This window comes from Polypterus senegalus, chromosome 1 (genome assembly GCF_016835505.1).
Source record: "Polypterus senegalus isolate Bchr_013 chromosome 1, ASM1683550v1, whole genome shotgun sequence".
In the NCBI taxonomy this organism is placed as follows: domain Eukaryota; kingdom Metazoa; phylum Chordata; class Cladistia; order Polypteriformes; family Polypteridae; genus Polypterus; species Polypterus senegalus.
Window position 1 is genome coordinate 276,220,921 of NC_053154.1, and position 26,209 is coordinate 276,247,129.

Here is a 26,209-nt window from a genome sequence, read left to right on the forward strand (position 1 = left end):
GTGCTCGATATACAGTATAATTTCAAGTTGAATAATTGTATACTTTGCGCATATGGAGCTTGAGTGAATTCTCTACATTGGTTTTTTCCACTCCATTTCTGATATATTGATTAAGAGATCTTTTTCTCAGTGTCCTCTTGGATCTTTGAAAGGGAGGGACTGTAAAATAATTTTATATATTGCAGAGATGGTGTATAAGTCCTTGAAATTGAGCAATATTTTTTCCAGCATGGACGAGGGTGCAAAATGAGGGAAATCAGACAGGTTTTGTTTAGCAAAGTTCCTAATTTGAAGATAGTGAAAGAAATGTGTAGCTGGAATGTTAAATTTGGAATGTAATTGTTCATAGGATGCAAAGATGTTGTCTATATAAAGATCTGTAAGCAAGTTAATCCCAAATTTTTTCCAGATCTTAAAAACTGCATATGTTTGCGAAGGTTGAAAGAGGTGGTTCTCTTGCAGAGGTGCCACAGATAAAGGCTTCTCCATCTTAAAATGCTTTCTACATTGGTTCCATATTCTGAGTGAGTGAAGCACAATTGAGTTATCAGTATATTGCAGATAACTTGCATTTATTAGGGCACAAAGCAGGGAATATAAAGAAGTATTGGAGGATTTTACTTCTATTGCGGAGCAGGCCTGTGTATGTTCATCTATTTGTGTCCAGGTTCTTATAGCTTGTATGTTTGCTGCCCAGTAATAAAACTGAAAGTTAGGTAGAGCTATTCCACCTTCTGCCTTTGGTCTTTGTAGGGTAGCTCTTTGGATACGTGGATGTTTTGAGTTCCAAATAAATGAGGTTATTGTTGAATCTAATTGCTTAAAAAATGATTTATTGATGTACAGTGGAACCTCGGTTCACGACCATAATTTGTTCCAAAACTCTGGTTGTAAACCGATTTGGTTGTGAACCGAAGCAATTTCCACCATAGAATTGTATGTAAATACAATTAATACGTTCAATACCATACAAACTGTATGTAAATATATATTTTTTTAGTTTTTAAGCACACATATATTTAATAATACCATAGAATGCACAGCGTAATAGTAAACTAAATGTAAAAACATTGAATAACACTGAGAAAACCTTGAACAACAGAGAAAACTAACACTGCAATAGTTTGTGCTTTTTTTTTTTTTTTTGAGTTTTAACCACAGGGAAAAAATGAACATTTGAAAAATCCGTAATTTAATAAACCACCAAGAAAAGTAACATTGCCGCAGTGCACGCTATGAACCGATTGCTGTAAATGGAACTGAAAAAGAAAACGAGCCTTTTCTACCTTATGCGTCCAGCCTTCCCTCTCTCGCTCGCTTGCTCCCTCGCTCTCTCTCTCTTTCGTGTGTACGTGTGTCTCTTTTCGCGAGCCTGGAGCGCCTGTGTGTGTGCGCCTCTGTCTCCCGCGGCTGTGTGTGTGCGCCTCTGTCTCCCGCGGCTGTGTGTGTGCGCCTCTGTCTCCCGCGGCTGTGTGTGTGCGCCTCTGTCTCTGTCTCTGTATAGAGAAATTTTCTGTTCCAGTCCTTCTCTGCTAATCCCCTTTATCTGATCAGTATTTCGACAGTGAACCGCCAGTGGTTCAATAGCAATTGCAAATAGCAGCAGTGACAAGGGGCATCCCTGTCTGGTACTTCATTCTACAGTAGTTTAAAGTAGTCTGAACAAATGTTGATACAAACTGAAGGTTCTGGATTGGTATACAGTAGCTTGATCCATGCACAAATGTTTGGGCCAAACCCAAATTTCTCTAATGCAGTGAAAAGGTATTTCCATTCAAACATGTCCAATGATGATAATATTTCTGGGGTGTTTTGACTTTGTTGGTGAGTATATTACATTAAACAGGCGTCGAAGATTGGAAGATAAGTGTTGACCCTTGATAAATCCAGTTTGATCTTGTGATATTACCAAGGGAGCACTTTCTCCATCCTCCTTGCTATGATTTTTGAGAGTATCTTAACGTCATTATTCAGAAGTGAAATTGGTCTGCATTATGTACATTATAATAAGTCCTTATTTTGTTTTAGGAAAGACGGTGGTTAATGCTTGGCTAAAAATTTGAGGGAGTTTAATTGTCTCTAGTTTCTGTAAATGTTGCTAATAGGAAGGGAGCTAGCTGAGCGGAGAATTTCTTATAAAATTCTGCAGGGTAGCCATCAGGGCCTGCTGCTTTCCTGTATTGAAGTTACTTTATAGCATCTAATAATTCTGTTAGCGCTAGAGGTTTATCCAGTTCCTCCACACTGATCATCTATTTGTGGTATCTGTAATGTATGTAGAAATGTATTAGATTGTGTGCTGTCTTCTTTAAACTCCGAAGAATATAAGGATTTATAGTAGTCTCTAAATGTGTGCATTATACTTTTATGGTCGATTTTATCTCCGTTCGTGTTGGTGATTACTGGAATTGCGTTGCGAGTTTCTTGCTTATGGATTTGTTGAACTTAAAGCTTATTAGCTTTCTCTCCACGTTCATAGTAATGATGTCTGGATTTATAAATTAGTTGTTCAGTTTCTTTAGTTGTCAAGAGGTTGAGTTCTGAATGCAGAGCCTGCCTTTTCCTATGTAGAGCCTCGCTTGGAAGCCTGGCATGTTCTTCATCTATTCTAGTAATTTCACTTTTTAGCTCTGATACTTTCTTGGTTTCTAATTTATTTCTGTGGGAAAGATATGAAATAATCTGTCCTCTTAAGAAGGCCTTAAGAGTTTCCCAGAGTATTCCTGCAGAAATCTCTGAGGATGTATTTGTCTCTAGGTAGAAACTGATTTGTTTGGATATAAATTCTGTACAATTCTCATCTGCTAATAGAAGCAGGTTAAGACGCCATCTGTGAGGTGAGTGTGTGGGGCATAGTGACTTTAGCTCCAAGATCAGAGGTGCATGGTTGGAAATAACAATAGCATTGTCCTTGCAAGATTTAATCGTAGGCAAGAAATTATTATCTATAAAGAAATAATCAATTCTTGAGTAGCAATGATGTACTGGTGAGTAGAAAGAATATGTTCTTGAGTTTGGGTTTAGAAACCTCCAGGGGTCTGATAAGTTGTGATCAGTTATAAACTTTGTAATTATCTTTGCAGTGTTAGATGTCTTCTATCACAGGGGTGACGATATCTAAGAGTGGATTTAAAACACAATTAAAGTCCCCAGCCATTATAATTTTATGAGTGTTCACATTGGGAATGGATGCAAATAAATTTTGTATAAATTCCTTATTATCAACATTAGGTGCATAAGCATTTATCAAAATCATTTTACAGTTAAATAAGTTGCCCATGACCATCACATATCTCCCTTCAGGATCCGATACTACATCTGATGCTACAAATGAGACTGTTCTATGTATGAGAATTCCCACACCTCTAGTTTTCTTTGTAAAGCTAGAATGGAACATTTGGCCAGTCCAGTCCTTTTGCAGCCAGAACTGATCCTTGCTTAGTAAGTGGGTCTCCTGTAAAAATACTATTTTAGCATTTAAACCTGTTAGGTGAGAGAATACTTTCTTTCTCTTTAATTCGTGATTCAGGCCTTTAACATTCCAGCTCAGAGAGTTAACTGTACCATCATGGAAGCATTGATTCTGAATTTTTTATGTCATTTTATAGTCTTATCTGGAGGTGAGACAGCTTTAAACTTAATTTCCTATTTCCCCAAGAGTTATTGCCATGTAGCCTATTGTTACGTTGGTAGTTACAATTATAAGGATTTAAAGGATGGACTAGATATAGATATAGCCTGCTCTCTTTCTCTCCCCCACCCTCCCATTTTGCCTCCCCATGTGAGGCTGGACCCCACTTCACGCAGTCCTGGTCCTCTGACATACCTAGAGAAAGAGCATGTCCAAAGCAAAACAAGCCCCTACGCAGCAGCATTTTAAGATTAAAAAATAGAGATCTATTGCCAATATAGTCTAAATACTATATGCCTAAAATATAATCATTAATAAACTATAAACTTAAAGTATTAAGATAATAAACCCGGGGAATGGTGTTAGAAAGTGTTCCAGAATAAGCATTGTAATTCTTGATACAATAACAACAATAATAATAAACCAAGGGTATGTTGTTAAACATTCTCCTTTAGGGTATTAGGGGAAAAAAATGTAATAAATAAAAAATAAACACACGCGTCTATAACTGTAATTAAAACATAAACAGATAGCGTCCAAGTAATACATAGGATTTATAATTATAATACCCGTATCATTACAAATGGCTCAGACAGTAGGTTATATATCCTTGCCTCGTCAGGACAGGCTACGACTCACTATTGTGTTACAGAATAGTGTCGGAATCAGTTTTCTTAATTTCTTCCTTGCTGGCGAAGACATAGAATTGGTCTTGCACTTCCACTCTCAGTTTGGCAGGATACAAGAGGCTGTGTTTGATATCGGCTTGCTGTATCCACTGTTTAATGTTGTAGAAGGCTGCACATTTAGCAGCTGTTGCGGGAGAGAAATCAGGGAAAATACGAATGTGGTTATTTTCCTATTTCTCTTGCTTGTGTCTGAGGAGTGCCATCACCTCTATCTTAAATAATAATCTCTCGAAGTGGATAATAAAAGACCTAGGTCTAACGGTATTTGATCCGCGTATACGATAAGCTGCTGCTATCTCAGAATCTGATTTAAAGTCCTCTCCAATTATTTTGGAGAATAGTTTAGCTGCGAATTTCACTAGGTTTGGATTTTCACGATTCTCAGGTAGACCCTCAATTCCAATATTATTCCTTCTGCTTCCATCTTCCAGAGCAGCAAAGTCTGTCTCCAAGTTTTTTGCATTCGGATTTGGCAGCTGTTGCTTTTCCTTCAGCAGTGGCAGCTAGATTTTCGGCCGTTTCAATCCGAGTCGTGAATGTCTCCTTGACATCCTCCAGCTGATCGGCAAGTGTGCTTAGTTTAGATGTGGTTTCCTGAATGTGCTCTTCAATTTTACCCAGCATATCTTTAAAGACTGCCTCAAAGCAAATATATATGCATTTCTCCAAGTCTTTATTATCCTGCTGCAGCTCCTGTCACAGCTTCTCACTTGTCTTCTCATTTGCCTTCTCGCTTCTTTCTTTATCTCTTGCTTGAGTTTGCTTGAACTTGCTTGAGCTCAGCTATCATCACCTTCAGTTCAGGAAGATCATTTCTGCTTTTGTGCACCGTAGGTGAGGCGATGGGCTCTATTACAGCCCGTGTTCCCGGCTCACATGGAGTAGTTTAAAGCGTGGACTGCAAGGCCTTTTCCAGCTTCAGATGATCTTCTCCAATCGGCGAGCTATCGTGGCCTGCTTCACTCGAACTTGTACATTCGGTCCCCATTTTGCTCTTAGCCGGAGACGATGTAGCGGACAGTGGTCCAGAGGAGTCTGCTATGAGGTAGCAGTTCTTACCTCTGCACCAACCAAGCAGGCATGTCGACTTTCTGCCAGTTGATATTTGAGCTTGGGTGTTTACTCATTGACAGCAACATGTAAATTGAGTGATTTAGTTTTTCTTTGGTTGTATTCTTGAATAAAAGTGAGTTTGTTTTGTTATACCTTTTGTGAAAGTGTTTATTTGATATTTGCACTTCACACATTATACACTTCATGTCTACATTTTCTCAATTATTACTATAATTTGAAAAAAGTTTTTCTTAATGTGTTCTACAATTCTTGCCTCGCATTTCCGGTCTTCCTGTAATTGCCCAGATCGTTGTAGATACAGTACACACTTGAAATGTATTATTCCAAATAGCGATATATTATTCAGTAGGGAATGGGATCGGAGGCTGCTTGTACTGATTGACACATTTGCAAAACAAAAACACTGATAAAGAGGTACGAAGGAATTTAAGGTGGCCCAGCATTACACCTTTTTTCGTCTGGCTGCAGGGTTTTAGTGTTAATCTCGACAATACAGTGATCCCTTGCTATATCGTTCGACTTTCTCTGCTTCACTCCCTCGCAGATTTTAAATGTAAGCATATCTAAATATATATTACGGATTTTTTGCTGGTTCGTGGATTTCTGCGGACAATGGGTTTTTTAATTTATGGTACACTTAAAAGCTCTAACAGCCCATATTGATTTTTGTTTGTTTGCTTTTCTCTGTCTCTCTCCCTCTTCTCTGCTCCTGATGGAGAGGGAGTGAGCAGAGGGGCTGTTTGCACACTTCCGCTGCTTTGTGCATGCTCTCACTTTTGTATAGCAGGCTGCTCTGAAAATTCAGATAATTGACAGCTTGCGGGTGGGATGCATTACAAGGTCTCTTATCTTTACTGATAAGAACTGCAGTAGATTTGAGCTCTGAGAATTTTGCAACTGACTTCAGCACCGTTGGACGGGGGATGGGATAGCAGACTCCTGCTGCTTGTGCTAGTTGACACATTGCAAAACTAAAGACGCTGATAAGGAGAGGTGGGAAGGAATTTAAGGTGGTCCAGAATTACAAGTTTTTTCATAGGCTTCAGGGATTCCTGTATTGAATGGGAGCATGGAGCTACACGCTGTCTCCAGTGCAGATTGTTTATGCTCTGCTTGTTTCGTTGTCAAATGAGACGTTTCTCGGTGACGATGTGATAAGCGATTTCTAAGAATTGCTGTGTTACAACAATAATTAACTTCAGAGCTGAATAGCTTACATATGGCTTAGTTTTTTCCAGGTTTTCTTTACCAACGCAATGTTTGAAATGCACACATCTGATTTAAGCATCAAATGCTCTGATTTCATTTGAGGTGTGCACATCTTTTTTTTAAAATGAAATACTAAAGTGCTTTTTCTGTAGACAGTCTTAACATTTATTTATATAGCACATTTTCCTGGGAATGGTAGCTCAGTGCTTTACAAAGTGAAGAATGAAAAGTTTATATGAAACAAAAATAACATTAGGCAATACTAAGTAACACAAAATAAAGTGGGAAGTTGAATGGGTTTGTTAACTCTAGATGGGCTAGAGAAAGAAAAATCTGCAGGGGTTCCAAGGCCAAGTGACCGGCCAGCTCCCAAGACACCTAACATAAATGATCTAAATCGGTCCTTATGGCTTTCAGGCTTCATGTAAAAGAATTTGATGATGGTGGTCATGCGGACACCTGGGGTACTGCCTTCAATCTATCATTGTAGGGACTGCATGGTGCCTTGAACAGGTGGTGGTGCAGAATACCACCACAGAATACCAAAAACAGAACAGCAGAGAATAGTACAGATTACTATGGATTGCTGAGCCTTGATTAGAATAATTCAATGCGCATATACTGTAGCTTAACAGGGATACATGAAAATGTAGCTGTGATAAAGCCGTATTAAAATAATGGGTTTTTAGCAGTTCTTTTTAAATGCTCTATTGTATTGGCCTGGCGAATTTCTCTTGGTAAACTGTTCCAGATTTGAAGATCTAAGGTTATGATTTGGAGCGTAAGGTGTCGGGCATTCCAAAATATAGGACGGACCAAGATTATCTAAGGCTTTGAAAACCATTAGTAGTATTTTAAAGGCAATTCTAAATGGTAGAAATAACCAATGTAATGACATTAAAACTTGAGAGATGTGCTCAGATTTTCTTTTCCTAGTCCTGAAGAGTGTGTTATAGTAATCTAGTCGACTAAAAACAAAAGTCTGAACTAACTTTTCAGCATTTTGCAAAGTGATAAGGGATCTAACTTTTGCTATATTCCTTAAATGGAAAAAATACTGTCCTGGTAATCTGATTAACTTGTGTTTTAAAATTTAGGCCAAAGTCAATAATTAATAATACATTTTATTTATTTGTAGGTGCCTTTCTAAACACTCAAGGACACCGAACAATAGACAAAACAAAGATTATAAACAAAAGTAAAATACAAAACGATTAATGTTACGCAAGTGAAAATATGCAGACCGGGAGATATTCTTGATGTGGGACTGAAAGGATAAAGTACTGTCAAGGATGACACCCAGACTCTTAACCTATGGGGTTGGGGAGACAGCGGAATTATCAATAACAAATGAAAAATGATCAGTTTTGGATAATGTTGATTTTGTACCAATGAGGAGAACCTCCGTTTTGTAACTATTTAAGAAAATTTGAGGAAAACCAGGATTTGATTTCTGCTTAGTAAGTGAGGAGGGTGGAAAGGAAGCAGTAGGTTTGCTAGTGAGATAGAGCTGGGTGTCATCAGCATAACAGTGGAAGCTAATGATATATTTACGAAAGATATTGCCATGGGGAAGTAGGTAAATAATGAAAAGGAGGGGCCCCAGGACAGAGCCCTGGGGCACACCTGAAGTAACAGCGGTGGGTTGGGATGTGAAAGTTTTAAGCAGAACAAACTGAGTGCAGCCTGAGAAGTAGGATCTGAACCAATCTAGTGGAATGTGGGTAATGCCAATCTGTTGAGAAGAGTAGTGTAACAAATGGTGTCAAAGGCTGCACTTAGTTCAAGGAGGATGAGAATAGTAATTAAACCAGAATCGGCTGCCATAAGGAGGTGCTGTTTCTGTATTTTGGAGGGGACGAAAACCAGACTGGAACTGTTCATAAAGATAATTTTGAGATAAATGAGAGTAAAGTTGAATAGCCACTATCTTTTCAAGAATTTTGGAAATGAAGGGTAGATTAGAAATAGGACGAAAATTACTAAAATTAGTTGGATCGGCCCCAGGTTTTTTCAGTATTGGGGTTATTGCAGCAGTTTTAAAAGACGAAGGAACAGTACCAGTAGTGAGAGAAGAGTGGATTATAGCAGAGATAAGGGGGGCCAGAGAGGGGAGGCAGGCTTTGACTAGTACTGTAGAGAGGGTGTCCAGTTGACAGGTGGATGGCTTACAGACAAGATCTGAGATTTCTGAGAAAGTAGGAAGCTGAAAAGAGGAAAATGAGTGAGTTGGAGAAATCCGTAGAGAGAGACTGATGAATCTTCTGGATTTTTTCATTAAAAAAGGACATAAGGGAATTGCAAAATTCAGTTGAGTAAAGGTGAGAAGGTAAAGAATCTGGGGGTTGTGTGATATTGTTAAATAGTGAAAACAGTGACTTGGGTGTTTCCTTCATTGGAAGAAATAATGAGAGTATAATAGTTAGATTTGGTTTGGGCAATACAGTCCTTGTAATAAAGGATATGGTTTTTGTACATCTCTTTGTAAACAAAGAGTACATTTTTTTATATAACCATTCAAGTTGCCAGTCTTTGGCTTTCAAACACCAAAGTTCAGGTGTGAACCAGGGAGCAGAAAAGGAGAAAGAAATAGATCTAGTTTTTAATTGAGCGACCGAGTTAAGAATACCAATAAGTCCAGTATTAGTGTGGGACCAGTTCTTCAGGAGTGGATAAATTTATTAATGTCCATAAAGGAATCCATACTAGAGGAAAGAGAGTCTAAGTTAATATTCTTAATATTACGGAAAACACTTGAGACGGGAAAAGCTTAGTGTTGGAAAGTGAAAGATTAACATTGAACGAAATAAGAAAGTGATCAGTTATGGGGAGTTCATCTGTAGTACAATCAAGCCGGGCAACTCCAGAACAGCAAATCGAGTCTAAGGAGTCTTGACTTTCAAGCCTAATGGATCAAGTTTAATTCTAATACCCTAGCTATATCCATTTTTTTAAGGGATCTAACTTTGCTATATTTCTTAAGTGAAAAAATGCTGTCCTGGTAATCTGATTAATATGTGATTTAAAATTTAGGTCAATCTCCATAATTACCCTTACATTCTTTACCACTGTCCTGACTTTTAAGCTTAATGGATCAAGTTTATTTCTAATAACCTCATTATATCCATTTTTCCCAATGACTAAGATTTCTGTTTTCTCCTTATTTTGTTTGAGGAGAAATACTACTCATCCATTCAGAAACACAAGTAAGACATTGAGTTAGTGAACCAAGAGAGTCAGGTCATCAGGCTCTATTCATAAATGCAGTTGTGTGTCCTCAGCCTTGAGATAATCTGACCTAATGGAAGCATGTAGATTGAAAAGAGCAGTGGACCCAGGATAGATCCTTGTGGTACACCAAATAAAATATGAGTCTTCATAATATAATTACCACCAACAAAGAATTTTTTACCTGTTAAGTAAGACTCAGTCCAATTTAAGACGCCAGAAAGACCCTTCCACTGACTAAGGTGACTTATAAGAATGTTGCTATCACTCAGATCTAAGAGAATGAGAACAGATAAACGGCCTCTGTCTGCATTTAACAACAAGTCATTTACTGTTTTAACTAGTGCAGTTTCTGTACTGCTGTATATTGACTTCCTTTTCTATAATTTTATAGAAAGGCAGGCTAGAAATTGGTCTAAAATTGTCAAGAAAGAAGAGTCAAGATTACTTTTCAGCAACAGCAGTCTAAAGGCAGTCTGAGAAGACCCCCTGTATCTAATAAGTTTAGTATGTCAAGCACACTATAAATTAACATATTGAATACTTCTTTGAAAAAGCTTGTTGTTATTGGGTCAAGGACGCAAGTGGAGGGTTTCAGTAGAGAAATTCTACATAGATTGGGTAAATCTATCCTGGTGAAAGAATTTAATTCACTTAAAATGGAATACCGAGATTTAATAGGATCAGGTTTTGGGGGTATACTATATTATTTCTAATATTAATTTTAGGTTAAAAAAATGTACTGAAATCCTCAAGTTTTACTTGTTGTTTTTTGAATGCATTCCATTGAATGACCTGGATTTAGCAATTGACCAAAAGTAGAGAATACAACTCTTGGATTACCAGCATTATTGTTTATAATTTTAGAGAAGTAGCACTGCCTTCCCAGACAGACTATACTGTTATATTCTGCTATTTTAGCCTTCATTGTTTTTATAGTGAATTATCAGTTTAGTTTTTTTGTATTTACACTCAATTATTTTAGCGATTTATATATATATATATATATATATATATATATATATATATATATATATATATATATATATATATATATATATATATATATATAACTGCTCAAAAAATTAAAGGAACACTTTGAAAACACATCAGATCTCAATGGGGAAAAAGAAATCCTCCTGGATATCTATACTGATATAGACTGGGTAATGTGTTAGGAACGAAAGGATGCCACATCGCTTGATGGAAATGAAAATGATCAACCTACAGAGCCCTGAATTCAAAGACGCCTAAAAATGATGTGGCAGGCTAGTCCATTTTGCCAAAATTTAATTGCAGCAACTCAAAATTGTACGCAGCACTTTGTATGCCCCCTGTGTTCTTGTATACATGCCTGACAACATCGGTGCATGCTTCTAATGAGATGACAGATGGTGTTGTGGGGATCTCCTCCCAGATCTGGACCAGGGCATCACTGAGCTCCTGGACAGTCTGAGGTGCAACCTGGTGGCATTGGATGGACCAAAACATAATGTCCCAGAGGTGTTCTATTGGATTTAGGTCAGCAAAGTGTGGTGGCCAGTCAATGGTATCAATTCCTTCATCCTCCAGGAACTGCCTGCATACTCTCACCACATGAGGCCAGGAATTGTCATGCACCAGGAGCCACTGTACCAGCATAGGGTCTGACAATGGGTCCAAGGATTTCATCCTGATACCTAATGGCAGCCAAGGTGCCTTTGTCAAGCCTGTAGCGGTCTGTGTGACCCTCCATGGATATGCCTCCCCAGACAATCATTACCCCTTAACGCCAAGCATTACGCACCGTCCCGGACATAACAGCGCTTTAAAACGTTACAGTAATGTGTGCATGCCCATCTGCCATGCATCTCGACATACTACCCATCAAATGAAACTTCAAAGTCTTGTCTTACCGATGATATAAACCATTTTGACACACAACAACCACAGCACTGACACTAAAGCCTTTTTTTACAGAGAAGTACATACTTTTAAGAGTTGACTTTCCCTACCTTTGAAGACCCCCTGCAAGTCAAACATCAATATTTCCGAGCAGTATTGATCCCATTGTGTCCGTAAGGCTCCAGCTAATATAATCCAGTAAAACGATTTAGGTCCAAAACACACGATATATCCTCAAAGGGAAAAAACTCCAGAAAACGCTTCATAACTTGAGACCACCTACGTAATTTTTTCATTTATATTGATCATATCAGGACGTAATTTGTTTCTGTCGGCGATAACCATGCTACCACATGAAACACGGAAGTGTTAGCTTCTGAACGACACCTAAGTTGGCCAATTACGACGGGCCTGGGGTTGACTGGCACCTCGTATAGCCAACGAGTGTCACAGACAGCTGAAGGATGACGAACTCCAAACCCTGGTAGAATCTACCAGTTTGATTGGACACTGTGACTGACACTCAAAACTTACAGCCAATGAGCAGCCGAGCATTTTGATATGTAACTTGCCATACTAACTTGTAAACAAACGATCGGAGCTGCGCAAGGTGGCATTTGTGCCAGTCTGCAGAGTTGGTGCGTGGTTGTTTATTGTGATTTCGCCAAGTTTTTCGCATTTTAAATATGAATAAAGTAGATAAACGTAAATAAACGCTCGATTAAATAATAGATGCATGTACGCGCGTGAAAGTATTCAACCGCCCAGGGACGTCTAATGGCAGAGAGCGACATGTGCCACGCCTTGTGCTTTCTGCTTGCTAGTGATTGCTGCCATCAAGTGGCACATGGAAAACGCTGAGCTGTGTTGTAACAGTTTGTAAAAGAAATGTATATAGTTTGTGTGCATTTTATAAAAAAAGTAAAAATATAAATATATTTTTGGCCCATAAGACTTGTATTGACTATTTTTCATTAGAAATGTGTATTTTTTATTGTTTTTATTATTTTTATAACTAATAGAGTGACACTGTGTGTAGATATAGATTCCTTTAGGTGTAAGCTTTCAGTAGAGCCCTCATTGATATATGTGGGTTGAAGCATTCAAAAGTTATTACACTTTTCCATATGTTCCAAAATGTGGATAATGGTCCCTCTAAAAAGCCCCTGGGCATGCCCACATAAAAACTGGTGTAAAAAATGTCATTTTTACAGGTATTCTTTTCAAATTTGAAATGTGAGTAGTCAACAAGTTATTCTGTTGGTACATAGTGTGTTTCTGTCCCCACCTACCTACTGCAGCTTTATTTTCCTTTATTTTCATAAAAACTTAGGCGAGAACAAAAAATTCGTTTTTGTGAGTTCTAATGTGCATAACTTTTGATCAGTCACACCTACAGTGATTCTGACTACTAAGGGTGAAACTAAAAAATGTTACCTTTACAAAGAGACCAAACGTGTTTATACTCCAGATAGTTCAATAACAGCAATGCTTCTAATTTGGAGAGGTCGAATTACAAGCGATTTAGCAAAAATGACCCCGCTTGATAAGGGGTCCCACCACCAAACTGCTCATGCTGAATGATGTTACAGGCAGCATAATGTTCTCCATGGCTTCTCCAGACCCTTTCACTTCTGTCACGTGCTCAGGGTGAACCTGCTCTCATCGGTAAAGCACAGGCACCAGTGGTGCATCTGACAATTCTGGTATTCTATGGCTTAATGCCAATCGAGCTGCATGCTGTTGGGCAGTGAGCTCAGGGCCCATTAGAGGACATGGGGCCCTTGGGTCACCCTCATGAAGTCTTTCTGGTTGTTTGGTCAGAGACATTCACACCAGTGGCCTGCTGGAGGTCATTTTGTAGGGCTCTGGCAGTGCTCATCCTGTTCCTCCTTGCCCAAAGGAGCAGATACTGGTCCTGCTGATGGGTTATGGACCTTCTATGGCCCTCTCCAGCTCTCCTAGAGTAACTGCTTGTCTCCTAGAATCTCCTCCATGCCCTTGAGACTGTGCAGGGAGACACAGCAAACCTTCTGGCAATGACACGTATTGATGTGCCATCCTGGAGAAGTTGGACTACCTGTACAACCTCTGTAGGGTCCAGGTATCGCCTCATGCTACCAGTAGTGACACTGACTGTAGCCAAATGCAAAACTAGTGAAGAAACAGTCAGAAAAGATGAGGAGGGAAAAATGTCAGTGGCCTCCACCTGTTAAACCATTTCTGTTTTGGGGGTCATCTCATTGTTGCCCCTCTAGTGCATCTGTTGTTAATTTCATTAACACCACAGCAGCTGAAACTGATTAACAACCCCCTCTGCTGCTTAACTGACTAGATTAATATCCCATAAGTTTCATTGCTTTATGCTATACTTTGATTAAAAAGTGTTCCTTTAATTCTTTTGAGCAATATATATATATATACTGCTACTGCTTGCTGCTTCTGCCGTGCCGCCTGATCTGCATCTTATGTAGCGCTTCATAATTTAAAACCATGTTCAGCAGCTGTCCATTTGTCTCACTGCCTTGTCTCTGTGATGTTCTACTTTGTCATCTACTCTTTGTCTTTTATTTCTGGCCCTGTGCGTGGTTAAATCTCTTGGCGCGAAGTCTGGTCTTGCGGGAGTTCTTGATATTTTTTAGTTTATAATTTAAAAACGGAATAAGAATCTAAAAATCTAATAACATCACAAATTTTGAAAAGAATGATACCAAACATATATATGTAGGTTTTAAAATAAGCCCAATTTAAAGTGTGTCAAAGAATTTGACATAAAATGTCACATAAAATCGTTGCACTTTTAGGCTTAGGATTTTATAAATAAATTAGATTTTCTTGTCTACAGGTTTACATGCTTTAAGTGGTTGTTGGCTTGCCCTAGTTTTTCCATAGAAACTGTAGGCTGGCCATAAAGTGGGCTGTGTTAATCCTTTCTTGTTTTTTAGCTTGAGGTGCATGTTTCCTCCATTTTTCTTTTAGCTTCTCATTTTAAAATCTGTGCATATCTGCATGCATTTCAAAATGTACCTGTATATTGAGTATCTAATTTTTTTCTTTTTTTGTAATTCATAAATGCTCAAACAATGGAATTTCCACAGATTACACAGACCAGCCTATCCATTATATATTTGTACTATCCTTTCTAACTATATATAGATTGGCTGCAGTTGTTAATTTATGGACATGTTACAGCATAAAATGAGCAACAATTTGGCCTTAATAGTTGTTTGAAAAGAAATGCAACAAAAGGCAAATTTGATTCTAAACTGCCTTGCAATGTTAACGTGAAATGTGCATATTTTAAACGTTTTTTGTAAAGTTTTAAATGATGAAGCACAGTTTTAAGTATCCTGTTATAACTATTGTATATATTTTGTGATATTTTGCAGGATTTGAAAGCATTCTGGAAGGGCTGTTTGGACCAGGACTTGTAAACGATCTTACCCTATTTAAAGGTGATATTTATCTACTGTTTACATTCTCAAGTATAATTATGATTTGTGTTTAAAAATGCTCACCTTTTTCCTTGGGCTCATAACAGTCCTCCTAAAGTTTTATTCCTATTTTTCACTTAAGAGTTTTTTAAATGAAAATGATCATTTTTCTATATGTGTATATGTATATATGTGCATGTAAGTATAATATTTCACAACATAAAGTTGAAATTATAGGAAAAATCAATAGATGTTTTACACACACATCATTTACACTGTTTAGGTGAATAGTTTCATGTATAGTGACTATAAAGAGTATTCACCACCTTTTGAGTTGTAACATTTTCTTCTAATACAACACTGGATTTAATTTTTGACACTGGTCATGGGGGGAAAAACGCTTTAATGTTAAAATGAAAATAACACTCTGTAAAGTAATCTATTTCAATTACAAATATAAAACAAAATAATTGATTGCATAAGTATTTACACTTTAATGCAACACACACAAATCATGCGCCCATTTGGCTTTAGAAGTCACAGGGGTTTCAGCTAATTGTTGTATTAATACACCTATATGATCCAACTTGTGGCAAGTCAGTACCGTGTCCTCACCTACACAATGAAAACAATTGAACACTACAAACAACTCCACGAAGAGGAGATTGGAAAAACAAGTCGGGGGGCGGATATAAAAAAAATATTCCAGTCACTAAATTACCTTGGAATTACAACAACTACTACATTTATTTATATAGCTTGTTTTCATATACATGATGTAGCTTAAAGTGCTTTACAAGCTGAAGAAAGAAAAAAGAAAAAAATATAATTAGGCAATACTAATTAACAAAGAATCAAGTAAGGTCTGATGGCCAGGGAGGACAGAAAAAACAAAAAAAGGGCTAGAGATGAAAACAAAATCAGCAGGAGTTCCAAGGTCACGAGACCACCCAGCCCCCACTAAACATTCTACCTAACATAAATGATCTAAATTAGTCCTTGTAGTTTTCAGGCTTCACGTGGAAGAACTAGACAATGATGGTCATGTGGATCACTGGCCTTCAATCAATCAATCAATGCAGGGACTGCACGGTGCTCTAATCAGGTGATGTTGGTGCAGATTAGGGGTTAGTAAGATTTTCGGAGCTATGGAAAAAAAAAAAATTAAATGCATATACAGAATATCAGAGTTACACTAAAATGAACCTGTGAGAAAGCCATGTTAAAATTATGGGGTTTTAGCAGCTTTTTTTAAAGTGCTCCATCCACCGTGTTAGCCTGGCAAATTTCTAATGGTTAGCTATTCCAGATTTTAGGTGCATAATAGCAGAAAGCCGCCTCACCACTTTTAAGTTTAGCTCTTGGAATTATAAGCAGACATGCATTTGAAGACCTAAGGTTACAATTTGGAGTGTAAGGTGAAAGGCATTCCAAAATATAGGATGAGAGAGAGATTATTTAAGTCTTTGTAAACAAGTAGTATTTAAAGTCAATTCTAAATGGCACGAGTAATCATTGTAGTGACATCAAAATTGGAGAGATGTGCTTGGATTTTCTCTTCCCAGTTAAGATTCTGGCAGGTGTGTTCTGCACTAGTTGCAATTAGTGGTGCAACGGATCAAAAAACTCACGGATTGGATCATGGTTTTAAGTCACGGATCCGATAAATTTTTGGATCAGCAAAAAAAAAAAAAGAACAAGACAAATTTAACTCTCCATTTATTTAGTTTAGTATTTTTTGCCCATTAAAAAACATTCCACTCAATTATATAAATACAAATCAAGGTGCAATATAGGGCATGATAACTGTTTCCTTTAAAGTGGACACAATAAAAAACAACTTTAAATGCAATTTAAGGCATCATTGCTTCTTTCTTTGAACATGGAGAGAGAAATAAAAGCTAGCTTATGTCCACATCAACAAAAAAGATGAAAGAAAGCAAAGCAGACCAGAGATTATAATTTCAATTTTTTTTTTCTTCAAAAACATGAGGATGTGTACATTTTCTGGGGAAACTGTAACCCTTTGCTGTAACTATGTCCCCTGCTGTTGAGAACACCCTCTTGCTAGGCACTGAGGTGCCAGGCACAGCAAGATGGTGTCTTGCCATTGTGGCAAGGTGAGGGTATTTACATTTGTTGCTTTTCCACCAAGTCAGTGGATCACCATCAACTGGAATGCCACTTGCTGCCTCATAGGATACCACCTCTTCTTTGATGGTGTCAACAAAAGCCTTGCTGACCATGTCCTTCTGTTGAAAGGTCTCGCCAAAAAGCTCCACCATTGCCAACTTCTTTTGAGGATGAGATGTGTCTGCTCCTGGTGGTGCTGCATATTGATGCTGCAGAGAAAGTTACATTATTGATTAAAACTTTTTTTTTAAATGATGCTGGAGGTTTGTCGAGCTCCTCTGCTAAAACTGCTACCGCTGTGCATGACCACGCGTATGAAGCGGCAAACCGGACAAAAGTCGAGCAAAAATGTGTGCAAGAGGTTGAATTAGTGCGTGAGAGAGACAGAGAGAGTGCGCGAGAGACACGTGCACAATACAGTGGAACTTTTTTTTTTCTTGGATCTTTGTATCACGTGTGTGCCGAACCGTGGACAGGAATCGGTTCGGATCACGGATCAACAGTGATCCTTTGCACCACTAGTTGCAATCGATTGATGTCTTTTTTTGGTAGTTCTGAGAGGGAGTGCATTACAGTAGTCAACTAAAAACAAAAGCGTAAATTTTCAATATATATATATATATATATAAGGGATCTAACTTTGCTATATTTCTTAAGTGAAAAAATGCTGTCCTAGTAATCTGATTAATATTTTAAAATTTAGGTCAATCTCAATAATTACCCTTACATTCTTTACCACTGTCCTGACTTTTAAGCTTAATGGATCAAGTTTATTTCTAATACCCTCATTATATCCATTTTTCCCAATCACTAAGATTTCCGATTTCTCCTTATTTAGTTTGGGAAAATTACTACTCATCCATTCAGAAACACAAGTAAGACATTGGGTCAATGAACCAAGAGAATCAGGTTCATCAGGTGCTATTGATAAATACAGTTGTGTGTCGTCGGTATAGCTGTGGTAGCTCACGTTATGCCTTGAGATAATCTGACCTAATGGAAGCTTGTAGATCAAAAAGAGCATTGGATCCAGGATAGATCCTTGTATAGAATATCATTATCATGTGTCTTTAAAGTATAATTACCACAAGTAACAAAGAATTAGCTACCTGTCAAGTAAGACTCTGCCAGAGAATCCCACCCACTGACTAAGGCGGTTTATAAGAATATTGTGATCACTGGTATCAAATGCGTGGCACTCTGATCTAAGAGGATGAGAACAGATAAACTCTGTATATACCCGCATGTCATTTACCGCTTTAACTAGCACAGTTTCTGTACTGTTGTTTGTTGTAAAACCTGACGGAATCTTGTCAAGAACAGAATGTTTATTCAGGTGATCATTTAGCTGCATAATGACTGCCTTTTCTAGGATTTTACTTAAGAAAGGCAGGTTAGAAGTAGGTCTAAAATTTTGAAAAACAAAGGAGTCAAAATTATTTTTCTTGAGCAGGGGTTTAACAGCAGCAGTTTTAAGACAGTCTGGGAAGACCCCCATATCTAATGATGAATTTACTTTGTCAAGAACACTCTCAGCACATCAGATACTTCTTTGAAAAAACTTGTTGGTATTGGGTCAAGGACACAGGTGAAGGGGTCGAGTAAATCTGAAGTATTGGTGGGGGATATACTGTATTATTTGTAATATCATTAATTTTGTGATTAACAATATAGCAAAAGCCTCAATTTTCACTAGAAGGTTTTTGTAGGCATTCCATTGAGTAACCTTGGTTTAGCAAATGATCAATTTCTGATTACTAGCATTGTTTATAATTTTAGAGAAATAGTCAGTCTTGAGAGGCGGTGCCATGTTGTTGTTTTCTGTTATTTTAGGCTTCAATATTTCATACTGGACAATCAGTTTAGTTTTTCCTCCATTTACACTCAGCTCTCCGGTATTTTTTCTTTAAATCAGACATTCTTTGGGTCTTCCATGGTGTAACAGTGCTGGAAGATTTTTTAACTGTCTCTTTAGGAGCGACTATGTCAGCAGCAGCTCTCACTTTAGTATTAAAAATTTCCACCTTACTATTTACATTATTATCACTATTATAGTAAGCACTACAAACGGACTGGTTGCTTAAAATGTTTGTAAACTTTGAAGCTGAAGATGACTCTAAGAAACGTTTTTTAACAATATGCTTCTCATTAATTTTATCTATCAGTATTTCTATATTAAATAGTAAGAGAAAGTGGTTTGTTTAAAAGATATCCACGATATGCCTCACATCAACTTTTAGTCCTTTAGTAATCACTAAATCCAATGTGTGCCCTCCGTGTGTGTTGGCTGACTAACATGCTGGCTCAGATTAAAAGAGTGCAGGAGGTTCAGGAATTATTTTCCTTTCAGGTCACACTGATTATTGATATGAAAATTGGGAACCTGTCATAGTTGGTAATTATAATTGACACTAAGTCTGAGAATTCCCCAAAGGAATACAACTAAATCAATTGTTTAGAAATAAACAGAGTATATCACAGCTGTAAATTGGAGTAAGTTTTCTACAATAACTTAAGTAATCATGTAAGAAGATAACTGGTGAGGGAGGTCATCAAAGGACCTATGATAACTGAAGGAGTTACAAGCTACACTGGGTGGATTGGAGAGGCTTTGCATACAATTGTTTCCCATCTGCTTTACCAGTCATAGATTTATTGGTGAATGACCGCGAGAAAGCCACTGTTACATAAACACACAAAGAGTTGGCCCGGAGGCACATGGGAGGCTTTAAAGTCAGCTGGAAGAACATTTATATAGTCTGAAACCAAAATTCAAGGTTCTTATGGTTCCTGGAAAGCCACGAAAAATGAAAAATCCAAACTCCAGTACCGTAATATCCTTGATCATGGAAAATACATAAGTGAATATCATTAATCACAATATCATAAGGTAAAACATCAGATTTTTTTCACTAATGAAATGTCTGCATCTTGCATTAGCATCGAATTGCATTTTGTTCAGTGTTAGTGCACAAACTGATCTAGGTTTATGTAGTAACTGTTAGAAAAAATGGTAAATTGTTTATATTAGCCAGGGCTCCAGATGGCGACTAAAATGGTCGCCAATGCAACTTGATTTTCTATTTTGCAACTAGTTTTTTCATTCTTGTCACCAGTGGCGACTCTCTCTCTCTCTCTCTCTCAATCTAAGAAAAGTTTAAAATTTAAAGCAGTAGAAATGGGTTTTAAATATATGCGAACACTCTTAGCCCGCATCTGCCTTTCCTATTACACTATCAAGTGATTAAAGCCAAACCGAAGCGAGGCATCATCTGACACGCCCACTCTGCTTCAAATGTCATCTCGCTAACTGCTGCGGATAGGGATCTGAAATAGAAGAGAATCGGCCCACGACTACTCCTTGAATTCCACTCTAACTTTCCACGTAACACACAAAATGGCCAAACAAAAAATTTCTGACTTTTTTCTCAATGCCCACTCGTCCAAATCCTGCCTTGTCTACTTCTGAACGAACCGAAGATACTTCAGTCAGTGGGCTATCTGAGGTACAGCCACCGGCGTCCGGAAATGTACAGTTAATAAAGGATGACAACTTCGTCCCATTAGCAAAGTCTTCTGCACCTGCGGCTCCGACGCCTGGAAGACAGTTTAAAGCGGCTTGGTTACGGTATGATAAGGGAAAGATGTATTGCAGCTTTTGTGCACAAGCCAGACAAGAAATTGCTGGTAAAACAGAATTAATTTGTGGTACGAGCTTTTAAAAAGGAAACTGTGAAAAAGCATGGTGAGAATAAGAAACACAAGAATGCCAGAGACTGTGTGATCTCTAGGTCTGCTCCTCGTGACACCCCCATAGCAAAGGCAGTGCAACGTGCTTGTGAGAAAGTGACAGAAAATTAGATGAAAGAATTAAAAATAAAATTCAGTGCAGCATATATGATTGCACTGGAAGAAATACCGTTCACAAAGTTTAAATCTCAAATTCTGCTGATAAAGTAGAATGGCATGGATGTGTCAAAAACATATAATGATAGAGCTTATGCAGAGTTTGTAGGTTGCATTGCAGATGAATTAAAAAGTAATGTGCTGGAAGAAGCTTTAAAGGTAAACTACATCTCTGTTATAACTGATTGTGGAACAGATGTCTCTGGGAAATGCAATGTCATCACATTCTGTAGGTATGTATCTGATGGAACAATTAAGACTCATCTAGTAGGTTTGGCTGAGATTGATTATGGTCATGCAGAAGGGATTCAAAACACCATTAAATCACTGCTTCAGAATGCTCACCCAACCAACCCAAATTGGTGGGTACATAAAATGAGTGCTTTTGGAGCAAATGGTGCAAGCGTGAGAATGGGTGCAACAGGGGGAATAGGGGCACTTTTCAGAAAAGAGATAGGTAAACATGCTCTGTCTTTCTACTGTCTACCCCATAGGCTGGAACTGGCAATGCTAAACACACAAAGGTCAGTGCCAATGATTAAAATAGTTTATGGCCTTCCAAAACTAGTGTGGAAAACGTATCATTTCAGTCCCAAAAACAAGCAGGAGCTGAAGGCTATAGGAGCAGAGTTAGGATGCACAGTACAAAACACATCAGCAGTAAAAACTCTGCGCTGGTTATGCCACACATTTATCGGGCACTCTCAGTTTTTCTCCATTCAAACTATGCAACAGGTCAGGGGCAGTACACTGCTGTGCATCATCATATGGAGCACCTTGCAGTCATGTCCAAAAACATAGACATAAAGGGAAGAGCCAAACATATTGTTCAGCAAATGGAAAGCCTGTCTTTCGTTGCCTTTTGTCACTTTTTACATGACCTTTTTTCAGAGGTCTCAAAGCTGAGCCTTACACTTCAAAAAAATTCTCATATACTTCCTCAGGCAGTTGCTGCAATTGTGGGCTGTGTGGTAACAATTAAAGGATTGAAGGAAAATGCTTTGAGAGTAGGGAAGCTGCAGGAATTCTTACAGCACATAGGTTCTCAGCCTGAAGGTTCAGTGCAACAGGAAAGGCCATCAACAAGCAGGAGTGAGAGGGCTGCAAGTAGCCACACAATTATAACCTTTCAAAATGTTAAATTGAAAGGCCCCCAGAATCAGGCCACATTCAGAAGTGATCTAAAGGCTGCAATTGAAAAAAACAGTTGACATTACTGCTAAAGAATTGGAGATCAGGATTGCAAACATGATGTCAAGTGTTACACAGCACGGACATTCAAAGGGATCAGAAATCATCAAGTCATTTTCTGTGTTTTGTCATGATGCATGGCCAGAGGACATTGATAGCTATGGCAAGTGTGAGATAGACACACTTGTTAAATGGTACAGGGAGCACTTATCAAACAATGGCTGTGATGTCACAGCTGTGCAGAAGGAATGGCTAATGTTGAAAATATTAGTGAAGGGTCAGTTTATGGATAAGACTTACGGTGACCTTTGGACAGTGATACTGAGCAAGGAGCCGTTTTGTACAGATTTTAAAAATCTGCTTCCCTTAGTCGAAATAATGCTGGTGCTTCCGATAACTGCAGCTCAGTGCGAGCGAGGATTTTCAGCACAAAACAGAATAAAATCAAAAGGGCGCAACTCCCTAAGTGCAGAAACACTGGAAGACTTGGTAAGGATCAGTACAGAGGGCCCTACACTTGAACGTTTTGACTCAGAGCGCTGGTTGTCAGCCAGCAAAAAAAAAAGCGCAGACCAAAGTATACTTGCTGACCTAATGATGCTGACGTTGTAATGGTTAGTGACAGTGAACTTGAAGAGTAATTAATTTCTTTATATTTGTACACTCATTGCGAAATGATTATTTCAGAAATGATTGTTTATAATGTTTGTTATTGTGTTAATTATTGTGTTATTATGTGTAAGACATTTTCAGTGTTTGTATTTGTAGTGTTCCTTACACATGTTGTGTATAAGACTCTGGACTTGAAGTATTGCTTATTAGTAAACATTTGCACTGTTTACATTTATGTGTCATTTATTCTTTTGTTATTATTATCTATAAGACCTTGCAGAGGACACTAGTAGGCAGGTCAGATAGCTCAGATAGGAGAAAGGAAAGGCAGTGTGAGGTAGGCCGAAGAAACAAACAATACAAGTAAATATTATTTATTTATTTCACATTTGGCATGCGGTAGAGATTATGGCTCCCAAAGAAAGCATTTGGCTCCTAAATATTTTGGGTTTAGGAGCCAATGGCTCCCAAATTGTTTCTTCTGTCTCGAGCCCTGTTAGCCATGTCTCCCTTAATTATCAAGAAGTCAGAATGTCTGGAATGTATATGTTTGACTTGAAATGTATTTGGGAATAGGGGTGAATCTACTTTGAAAAGCCATATGAAAGGACGTAAACATTGTGAACTGAAGAAGAGTTAAAAGGTCAGCAATTCTGTTAAGAATTTGTTTGGAACTTTTGCAGGGTCATTGTTAAACCTGATTGCTGCACCAGTGAACTATTCAAATGCCAGTGGATTAGCTGGCCATCGCTCCAGTGATGACTTTAGTTGGGCCAGTGATACTTATATATATTGCCATCATTGTTTTTATGTGTGACTAAAAAAATGTCTGAAGTCTGAAATTCTTTTGGTGTTAAATAAGGTGGACAAATGTTAATACACATCGTGTAAGGACATTTTTTAGAAAATTATTCCTGATAGTGAGATTGCGAAGTCATTTACAGTTGGGGAGCGTGCATATGTATACTTACATTGTTGTGGACTTGCTCCATAATTTGTTGATTTTTGATCAGTAGGTGGCGACAGCTAATGTGTGTGAGTTTTGATTTTTTTTTATTATTATAAATGTTTCCTTATTATGAGAGTGTAAACTACAAATCACAACATAAACAAATGGATTTTCATGTCTGGATTTGGGAAGAAGGGAGGATTACACAAGATATTTTGTTTGACGGTTACTCTGACTTGATGAGGCGAGGGTTAGGCAGCGTTTTTTGAAAAAGGGAAGTAGTGAAATTGATGAACCTAAGAAAAATGTTTTAGAAATGGATGTTGTTACTTTTGTCAAATTAGCAGATGTATTTGCTGAGAAGGCTGAACCAATTGGAATGCTCATATAGATTTTCATTTTCCTAAGATGGACCAAGAGAAGGTGAAGGAATCCAAGTAAGGCAGTACAGTACAAAATCTAATCAATCTGTAATGTGAAATTACATACATATTGTGCACAACATGTGTATAATAGGACATTTGCTGTACAGAAAGGTGTATAACTTTTTAAAGTCTATCTTCTCCTCCTAGGATTGTATTAATAGTGTGTACTTGGACTATTACTCTGAGTAAATTAGTGTAAGCCTCAATGTCAGTTTTTACAAATGGTCAACAATTAAAAATTTGCCACATATTTTGAGTTCATGCATGTTCGCGTTGGGTTCATGTAATTTTGCTGTGGATATTCAGAACTGGAATGTAAAGTGTTCCTGGATTCTTGTGCTGGTTTATACTGTAAAAGTCATATTGTCCTGGAATTTGAAATGTACTGAACCTAACAAACTGTGATAATTGAGCTTTATGGCTGGCAGATTAAGTGCCATTTGTATTGTTAGCCAAACTCTACACCTTATCAAATGCACACCATCCCCACCTAGGTAGCTTCATACTTTTGGGGTGCTTCACTGATGCAGGCCTGGGAAGGCAGGTGAAAATGCAGGGTAAAGTGAATTCAGCAGAATACTGGAGGAAAACCTTATGCAATATACAAGAACTGTGCGACTTTGGAAGAACACATGCATAATGCCTGTGCTACAAAGCAATGGGTTAAAAATAACTATGTTAATGTCCAGGTTTCAGTCCTATTGAGAATTTGTGGCTGGACTTGGAAAGGGCTGTTCAATTACAATTCCCATACAACTTGACAGATCTTGAGCAGTTTTGCAAAGAAGAGTGTAGAGAAATTGTTCTAGTTGTAAAGCTGATAGAGACTTCTGTACACAGACATAAGGCTAGAATGGAATATTAACCTGAATGGGGTGAATACCTGATGTGATTTGTTTCTGTCATTTTTCGACTTTGACAATAAAGACTGTTGTTCAGTTTCACAAAAGCCAAATGAAATCCACTGTGGTTCATTGTTATCTATACTAATAAAAGGCAAAGCCCTGACTGAATGACTCACTCGCTCACTCACTCGCTTACTCACTCACTGACTCATCACTAATTCTCCAAGTTCCCGTGTAGGTAGAAGGCTGAAATTTCGCAGGCTCATTCCTTACAGCTTCCTTACAAAAGTTGGGCAGGTTTCATTTCGAAATTCTACACGTAATGGTCATAACTGGAACCTATTTTTCTCCATTTACTGTAATGGAGTTGAGTTCGAAAGCCGCGGGGGGGCGGAGTTTCGTGTGACATCATCAAGCCTCCCACGTAATCACGTGAACTGACTGTCAACGCAGTGCGTAGAAAACCAGGAAGAGCTCCAAAAAGCGCTGAAGAAAACATGCATTATACAATTGAGAAGGCAGCAAAACAATAAGAAGCGAGCGAATGACTTATACAACCATATTCATGAGTGCTGCTACTTCGGAAACAAAGCAAGGTGTAAACCTAAAGTTTAAATTAAGTTCATAGACAGGCTGCTGCTGGCGTTTGTCATGCCCACGGGTAATGCGGGATACAAGTTTAATGAGAGGACGCAGGATATAAACGAGAGTTTTGATCACTTTGTAACTAAGTTAAAATTGCACGTGAAGGGCTGTGCTTATGCAAATTCTGAGAGACTGTGTTTGTGGGAGATTGACAATTAAGGCGGGTGGGGGAGTCACGTCATCATCTCCGCTCTCATTCACCTCATTTCGCTCTGAGCTGAGCTCCGCAGCTAACGCACGCAGTGTTACGGAAGCGACTTTGTGACGCTGCCACCAAATACTCACAGAAAAATCCACAAGTTAATACACACGCTGTCTCTACAGTTTCTCCACACTGAATCCTCCAGGCACTAC

At 38.1% G+C, this 26,209-nt stretch overlaps 1 protein-coding gene across 2 annotated transcripts in view; it reads left to right on the forward strand.

Annotated features, from left to right (window-relative positions):
• Positions 1-26,209, forward strand: part of LOC120542463 (ligand-dependent corepressor-like) — a 271,671-nt gene that overhangs the window by 75,158 nt on the left and 170,304 nt on the right. For both annotated transcript variants that reach the window (XM_039774963.1, XM_039774981.1), the window contains exon 2: positions 15,105-15,170. In XM_039774963.1, the coding sequence (XP_039630897.1) occupies positions 15,105-15,170 (66 nt within the window). The remainder of the gene's footprint in view (positions 1-15,104; positions 15,171-26,209) is intronic.